Source organism: Akebia trifoliata, chromosome 1 (assembly GCF_017979445.1).
Source record: "Akebia trifoliata isolate Shusen 1 chromosome 1, ASM1797944v1, whole genome shotgun sequence".
NCBI lineage: Eukaryota > Viridiplantae > Streptophyta > Magnoliopsida > Ranunculales > Lardizabalaceae > Akebia > Akebia trifoliata.
Genome location: NC_141375.1, coordinates 34393082 through 34401997, shown reverse-complemented (window position 1 = coordinate 34401997; position 8916 = coordinate 34393082). Strand labels below are relative to the sequence as shown.

Genomic DNA, 8916 nt, shown 5'->3' with positions numbered 1-8916 from the left:
CATCAACTTTTCTCGGAACAGAGGAACAAAAACAAACCAACCCTTCCATGGCAAACATTTTACACATCCAACACTAAAATGTGGTACGCCAACCCATAAATGGCCAGGTCGGCTGACCTTATTGAAGCACCGACACTGTTGGGTGTGCATAAAATGGATGCAATAGCAATTACATGAAAAATTGAAAACCAAAAACCCAAAGGCAACAACAGAGCTTAGCATCCAAAATAATAATTTTATCCTTTATCAGTCAAATACACTGCTGCAGAGCTTCACAATAAAGATGCCAATGAGCATACATATACCACAGTTTTCTATAACTCACAACACCGAAAGATTAGAAAATATGGTGATAGCAAATAGGGCCTCACTCCAACAGAAGAAAAATAAAACTGCAACCCCCCTTGAAACTTGTGAAACTACCCATCCACCCAAAAACCGTGAAGATGGCAGTATGGAAACACACCCAACTCAGATAATTGGGGGTGATAGTAGATACTGCACGCATAAATCTAGCACAACATCAAGTATGATAACCACACCCAGTGACAGAACATGGGTTGTTCCATCCACCTCTTTCGCAGGAAATTAGTTACCAGAGGAAACTATAACATTATAATCATTAAGGTGCCTCCGGAAATGAGCCAAGCGGTTCTGCAAATGTTGAATTCCTGCAGACTTCTGGGACAAAATGGTGTTCAATCTAGAGATGTAGTCATCGAGCTGATTCCCAGGTTGATCTGCTTCAACCAACAGTTTCATTTCCTGCACAAACAAAAACAAATATATCAAAAATCGACGTGAATTCATTGGATAAGCCAATCGCGGAATATGGTCACTAACCTCTCTAACAATGTCCATTGTCTCCTCCACTTGTTTCCGATGAGCACTTACAAGATCTTCCTCTTCCTGAAATCATGGAAATGAGGGTTAGGTGTCACTCATGGGTCACAGATAATAAGTCAAGATCCAATAGTGACAACGATGATCTGACCTTCAATAGGGCATTCAAATCATCATCTGCATGTGAGCTGTTATTATCGAAGTCCGGCATGTCCTTCCATTTTGTCTGGGTATCGGGTTTTCTCATCTTATCCTCCAAACCTGAAATGTGGTACGTCTCTGGCTTTCGATTCTTTTTCCATGTCGGTTTCTCTGGCTCATAGAACTCCTCAGAGAAATCAAAATCATCTTCCCGTCCACTGGAGACACGATCCATGTAAGGCGGACAGTTTTCTCTTTCAATTTGTTTGGACCACCCAAATCTGTTATGCTCATTGGGAACATCGACAATGTTACTATCCAAGGTAGACATTGTCGGTAAGACAGAGGATAAAGGCAAAGTTGTTGATTCCCTTAGATTTGAAGTTAATGATAAGGGATCCTTCTTGGATGTGTTCCCCTTCGAAAGACTCTTCACCCTGGTAAGTAAACATACATGAGCTACGTAGAAAGAAAAATAAAAAACTCTACATCTATGGTTTTAATGAAACTACATCACCTGTCAGCGTATCTTAATGTGTTGAGAGTATGTTCGCACGATCCCGAGTTCGGCGAAACGCATGATATCATGACAGTGCGTGAGTCGCCAACAAATGAATCTCTAAGAACTTCAGTCAGCTTACTCCCTCGGAAAGGAATATGACCTTGATCATTGTCAAGAGCCCTAATGCATTCCTTGAGTGCGAGCAGGCTTTTATTGATTTCCGCACCCTCCATTCTGCATAAATTCAGATTCAGCTTAGTGTGCACACCACCTAAAAAAGTGAAGATGACATCTAAGGGTACATGGTTCATGGTTTGTAGACCATAAAGACAACGTATTGTAACAGCAGTCTAACAAATGGGCACCACATACTTCCCTAAAAGAAAAAGGGAAATAAAGTGAAAAAGTCCTGCCTTGTCTGTTTGTCATTGTCAGTAGTATCCGCACCACGTTCACTTCCAGCGAGATCGATGAAAGAGAGTTTGCCAACAACACGGGCAACAGGCTTTGATTCACGGGCAGGCTTTGATTCACTACCATCAACTGACTTCTTGATAGCAAGTTGAAGTATAGCATGGGAACGAGAGGATTCCTCATTTGCACCAGTTGTGCCTGTACTCCTAGTGGAATTTCCTCTCTCAATTAACTCCCTGATTGTCTCCACATTTGATACTCTGTATTCTTGCAAGCCCACAATGCAGACTTGTTGTTTACCATCCTCCCTCATGCAAAGCTTACTGCAAAAGTATAGTAGTAAGTTCAAGGAAATGAACTTCTAGGGATCGCAAGTGTTAACAAGCTAACAGAAACAAGCTATTATAACAAACCTCCTTTCGTTAAGGAGATCATACAGTTTCCCTCCATAAATCTCAAAGAAACTGACGAACAACTGAAAACCTTGATTACGGTAAGTATGGTGCATCAATCTCAGTATATCCTGAGATGCTTTGAGGGGCAGTGGTTGCATGGTATAAGTTTTTCCACTCCCTGAATAAGCAAAGAAACAGCAAACTTCAGTGTATTTACGACAAGAATTCATAAAGAAACAAGTATTATACCCTCCCCCGTGTGATAGACATGGTGAGAGCTGCCATAGCAAGCATTAACTTTATAAGTAACTAAAAGGATGGCAATACGGTGCTTATTCATATCAGAGTTTAATGTCAACCAAAATATTTTCAACCTGAACTTCAATTTTTGTAACAATGACAATAATGACACAAAAAACTAAGGGAAAACTCCAAGTATGTTAACGCCTAACAAGTTACAATAAACAAAAGTAGAGCTTTCTGGGTCAAGAATAAATAAGAAGCATAGGCGACTATTCCAAACATAATAGAGTCCTTTCAAAAAAAATAAATCAGAAAGTTTGACTCCCTCAAAAAATTCAAGAGATAAATGAGAAATGCATTTTGTTATCCAAGAAAAATGACTCTATAGGTGAAGTGGTCAATTGCAAGTATGTCCAAGTATCTAAGCCAATGTGTCAAATTTAGGAGATTCAAGTACTTGCCTGTTTGCCCATATGCAAAGCAAGTTGCTTTGGTCCGTTGAAAAATTATTGGAACAATGGGCTCTACAGTCTCGCGATACACCTGCATAAACAAAAAGAACCATGAAAATTAGTGAAGAGGCCAGTAGTATGAAGATGGAACATGTCTCAAATATCTTGTTTTAAACTCACTTCTTCATTTGAAACCTCCTCATTCAGCACTGCATCAAAAACAAATTCATGTTTCTCAACATACTCTGTCAAGTCAACCTGCCAAAAGTATGGGATTGGACAACAAAAAATATCTGAATCAGTTCCAATTCCATGTGAACCAAACTTCAATCTAGGAGAACTGTAAGCTGAGAATATATCATTATAATAATAACTATGAAACTAAAGGGACAAACAAGGCCTACATCAATATCCATAATATTTTATACGCAAAGAGTCATAATAGTCACAGATTGAAATATTCGCAAGAAGGAAAACGACTAAACTAATGGCATATAACCACTCACAAACATCAATTGCTACTTGTGTTTACCAATTACCATCACGCAAGCATGCCAAAACTGTTGGTGAAACTGAGGATCAACTACAATCATTGGAAGGGAAAATAACAGAACTATTAAAGAAAACAGTACCAAAAACAAAGAAGAGATACATGAGGTTTACCACTAAGGTTTTGATACCAATTGTAATGAGGTAGAGCTAAACCAAACCTTTTGTTTAAGCCCTCTCAACAGTTTGTCACAGAAACCCAATGATTGAATGGTGTGATGGCAATGCAAAAGAAGAGAGAAAATACATGAAAAGCAATCACACACAAATGGATACTTATGTTGTTCACCCACAAACATCTAAATCTACGGGAGACAACAATCAAAGTACACTATTACAAGAAGCACAACCTCTCCCCCCACCTTAAACACATCTAGCTAATATCCACCACGCTCAAAAAAGCCCAAAAAGTGACTTATAAAGTATCCCCAAAACCCTAACTCAAATCCAGGAACCATTGACAAAGTGATTGAGAAAATAGACTACATAAAGTATAATACAAATGAACCATGAGCATTTAAAAAATTTTGACATTAATCTCCAGCTTGGCTTGAATTTAGCAAGTTCCACTGGACATAATAAAGCATCAAAATTATTGAGATGATTAGAAACACGTGTACCTTCCTTCCTATGTAATATGTACAACCAAGGCTTTAAAGTTTCGTACTGTTCTGGAATGTTTCAGTCGTGAACAAAAAAAAAAAAACATTGACCCTGCAGTTTTGAATGTTTCAAGAGCATTTCGATTTGTCTCGGAATATATTGTAATGATAAAAAATGTTTTTGAATGTGGGACAAGACTTTCTTCATTTTTCTCCTGATCGATACACTGCCTCAAGAAGAAATTTTAAACCTTTTATCCAACTGCTAGTTGAGAAATAGTCGAATCATGAGATGTTTCATCACACAAAGCTTTGCCACAGAATCCTGATGCAAATTGTCATAAAACACTGCCTTCACAAAACACAAATGGATCAAACTAGTAGCCTTTAAAATGTATTCCTATCAAGCTTCCTTGGGCATATCAACAATATGTCCCATAATACCTTTCAATGCTGTGTGCGAAGTGCTAACCACGCTCAATCATGATATTCCGGATTATAACTTGTCAAAAACTAAAATTCCTTTTCCCATCTTCTCCGCCTTGAACCTCATATAAAAAAAAATTGTAGGCATCCAAAAACTTGGACCATCACTCAAATTATAAGTGTTTCCATGGAGATTGATGATTGACCAAAATCATTGGAAGTGAAAGTAAGAGAAAATGATCAGTCAATCACATAAATGAGACACATCTTTATGTGCTGCACGTTTAAATGCTATATCCAAAGGCAAAGATAATTAGGAATTTCCACTCTATGCATAAATGCATCAATGTACAAACCAAGTGCATAGGGTAGGCTTATATAATTCCAAACCCTAGTCCCAAATTGAAAAGGAAACCCCCAATATAGGAAATTGTGATTTTTATAGAGAAAAGTTCTCTAATTGAACCCCCCGAAAAAATTTGCTTACAACAGTAATAAAAATTCTCTATTGGAAAACTCCAGATGTAGGCCTACGAGAATGGTTATAGACATAGAGATCCCAAATATACATATACCAAAAACCAAGGGCTGCACATTGATAAGCTCCAAAAGCCTTGAGGTTAGGGCGTGGTATTTAAGATCAGCTACTAAGTAGATTCAATTACATATTGCATTGTTTTTAACATGTAATGATGAGATTGGAAGCACTTGGACATTGATGGAAAAAATTTGCTAACTCGTCCAAAAGAAGCAATGGAACTCAATATTAAAAAAAAAATTCAGAAAATAAAAAACTGACACAAGAATGTGCATCCTAGAACATATGCAAAATCTAAACCAGTCACTGTAAAGCAAAGTCACCCATTCAAGCACTCACCTTGAGTTTAGTCTCGTGAACCGTAAGGTAATTGCAGTTTTGTTCTATCGTTATGATGTCTTCCTCTTTCCTTCCTATTTCCTTCTTATTAAGTGGCCTCTTGCGCACCTGCACTCAATCCATTGTACTTTTTTATCAAAAAAAAAATCTTTAAAATGAAGATATCCCTATCAAAGAGCCATTACTAGTCAGGTAGTCATCTAAGTTCAATTTAGGAATCATAATTTACATTGAATAACCACTTTTTAACAGTATAAAATGATAAGTAAAATACATTAAAGATATAGAAAAAGATCATACCACAACTTTAATTTTAGCAACGGAACTGCCCTTCTCTTTATCAGCTGAGAAGCTCTTCAAAAGATTGTTCTCCGGTAGACCACGAGTTCTGGTCGTTTGTTTGTATGTAGAGAGATATGGCTCAGAATCATCAAAGCTTCTCCCTCGAACAGAATGGTACATGGATGAACCATCATTTAGCCCAGGAACTGGCATCTACAACATAAGATAAACAAAATCACAGAAGAACAGTACATAAAAATCAGATCTCCAAAAATTTAAATGGAAATTACAAATTGAGTGAAAAACAATACCAATTTCAAAGAAACAGAATTTTAAGTGACCAATTTAGCTGATTGGGGATTTAAACAACCACATCTTAGGATTTGAAATTAGGACCACTGAATCATCCCCTTAATGCAATTAGAAATGATCTATCAAAAACAATGAAATGTAATGCTAAAACTCGTACAGCATTGGAATTTAGGCACAAAACCTGACAAATGAGAGGCTCCAACTCTCTGGAGAGTTGGCAACTAAAGATCCCCTCTATAAGAGAAAACCTTACAGATCAAACCAGACATTCTAATTTAAATTACAATTCAAAATTTCAAAGTAAGCGATTGAACAGCATTTCAAATCATCAAAATGCGAATCAGGATACACACAAACCAAAACTCATCACATAATTATAATTAATCCGCCGTGCAAACACTCAAATCACATCTTCCAGTATGAAATTTTGAAATCCAGTGTTAAATCTACTCGAGAAAACGAGTGAAGACTTACATCGGGAAGTAGCTCAGTATCAAGGGAATGCAGATCCAAGATCCCAGGGCTGAGCTCACTTGGCGACACATGTTCATCTCCGTTCTTCCTTTGGCTCGAAGATCGGGAACAAACTGGAGGAGTCGAAGGTTCTGAGAAAAGCTCATTTCCTCCATTAATACTCTTCTGCACATTTCGGTACATTCTCGAAGCCTGAGCTCCTCCTCCACCAGCGCCGCCATAGTAACCATAGTCCTGTACTCGATTCAACAAAAAAACAAAGAAAACAACGATCATGATCTGAAACAACAAGAAATCGATAGATCGATCAAATCAATGTAGAACGAATAAGAACCTGTACAGTAGGAACAGTAGTGTTAGAGGACTGCATGTGCTGAAGACCAGCAGATTGAAGCCATCTTCCATTAGATGAGGTATCTAAGAAATTATCCGAGTATTGACGCTGGTGATGTGCGGTCGATGAACCAGATCTCTGCATCTGTCTTCCAACCGCGTTCATCTCTCTCTCTCTGTCTCTCTCACACTCCGATTAGGGTTTCGAAGAGTTCGAACGAGTCTCTCGATCAGATTTAAAACACAGATGTCTCTCTCGCTCTATCTGCCGGCCGTAAACTAAAAAAAACCCAATTTTTTCGAACTTCAGGAAGATCCAAAGAGATACAGATAACACAGATAGTGTTTGTGTGTTAGAGAGAGAAAAAGTTGCAGAAGCTTTCGTATTCTTAGGGAAGAGATCTTGTAAACTTATCAAAGACGTTCAAAGGCTCTAATGAAGGTTGTTGAAATTTTTAAAGTTTTTAAAAACGGTAAAATGTTATAAATAAATAAAAAAAATTTAATCGTAAAATACAGTAAGAATTATATATAAGAAAAATGGTTTTTCAACTTTTAAAGAGGGAATTCGGCTGTTTGATAAGGACGTCTTAAGATGCCACGTGTTACAGTCTTCGGGCCCACTTCTTGTGTAAAGGCTACATATCAAAAATCGAAGTAATTCTATTGCAACAAAATAATCTTCACCCAAATAAATATTGATGAATAAATGGTTGAAATTAGCAAAGAAGTTTTCACCTGGCATTTGTAGGATACCATTAAATCGAAGGAGGTGAGGTGACCACGCAACACGTGTGAAAGGTATGGCACGTGTTTCGAAGTGTAGTCATGAGGTTGGCCCACTGATTTCGAAGTTTGAAGTTTGAACCATGCGTTTTGGCTTGTTCTCTTGGTCTCACGTGGTAGGGACATGCATAGGGATTGCACAAATAATTCGAAATCTGCGGTGGATCTCGCCTCGAGACAGTTCTTCAAACTTCGTACTAGAGACGGCAGTCAGCACATACCAAGGGCTGTAAATGGATCGGATTAGAACTGGTCCGAAAAAACTAATAAAAGGTTGGACTCGTATATCTTGCCAATCGGATCGGGTTTGGATGCAATTTGATGGATTTTCTCCCACAATGAAAATCCCCATCTACCAAAATGGAGAATCCATAAAGTAACATGGGGACATGAATGAGGCAATAACAGTCCCCCCCTGCTGGCATAACACTTTAAGCGATAGATATTTATGAGCACTGGTGGAAATCTTAACAAGATCTACAAACTCGAAACAACATAAAACTTGTGGGCTTGGGTTGAGCCTAATTTGGTTTGGATCGTTATAGTGTCCATCGTCTAACATAATTTTTAAATGGGTTGTGTCCGGTTATGCATGCCAACTCGTTTAAAACGTTCTGGCACATTTAATTATTGTGTCATTAACTGTGGTTCTAAATCATAAAACATAAGAGATTTCTCAAATATCAACAATTATTTGTGAGTTTTTTAGAATTACCCATATCTTTACTAGAGTTCCATAGAAGATTTTTATAATGTATTTTTTTTTTTTTTTTTTTTATAAAATATGAAAGGTGTTTTAAGATATTTATAAAATAATTGAGGGTTGAGTTTTTTTGTATGGGAAAGAAAATAATTTCCTAACAAAGTTAATAAGCAAAATTTCTTATTGCATTACCTTGTGACATCCAAAAACATGATTTGACAACACATGCATTTAGAAGAAAAAATTCTAAGAATTTTGAATAGTTTTTTGATAGTGGAAATTGATTTTTTTTTCTTTTTTCATTTAAGATTAGAATTTTACTGAGCTGGGTACACGGTTTGGATCGGGTTATCTATTTAATAAATGTCCTAGGTTTGGGTTTAAGTTTTTGTCATGATTATGGAATGGATTAGTTTTGGGTTGGGTAAATTTTCAATTCCCTTACCTCAACACGACATGACCCAATCCATTGTCACCCATATTTATGACTTCGAGTAATTAGAACCCATATCTCTAAATTTTTACTCCAAATTGACATTTTCTCGAAATTTAGAGAAGGCACTCCTCGCCCCTTCAAACCAG

General features: G+C 37.2%; 1 protein-coding gene across 1 annotated transcript; it reads right to left on the bottom strand.

Moving 5' to 3' along the window:
• Positions 1-215: 215 nt before the first annotated feature.
• LOC147412037 (ATP binding microtubule motor family protein) lies at positions 216-7287 on the bottom strand. The gene is made up of 12 exons (XM_086455405.1): positions 6847-7287; positions 6513-6746; positions 5745-5939; positions 5445-5552; positions 3171-3248; positions 2996-3081; positions 2314-2469; positions 1900-2223; positions 1502-1720; positions 995-1421; positions 844-909; positions 216-765 (listed from the first exon to the last, which is right to left on the bottom strand). The coding sequence occupies exons 1-12, from the start codon at positions 7009-7011 to the stop codon at positions 589-591; spliced, it is 2235 nt and encodes a 744-aa protein (XP_086311531.1). The 5' UTR covers positions 7012-7287; the 3' UTR covers positions 216-588.
• Between the last annotated feature and the right edge of the window lie 1629 nt (positions 7288-8916).

Excerpts from the sequence above, each read along its gene's own strand:
- LOC147412037 (XM_086455405.1), bottom strand. The coding sequence starts at position 7,011 with ATGAACGCGGTTGGAAGACAGATGCAGAGATCTGGTTCATCGACCGCA. Across the intron at positions 3,082-3,170 it reads AGGAGGTTTCAAATGAAGAA|GTGTATCGCGAGACTGTAGA; the intron begins GTGAGTTTAAAA and ends TTGTTTATGCAG. Across the intron at positions 2,470-2,995 it reads GCATATGGGCAAACAGGCAA|TGGAAAAACTTATACCATGC; the intron begins GTACTTGAATCT and ends TTATTCAGGGAG.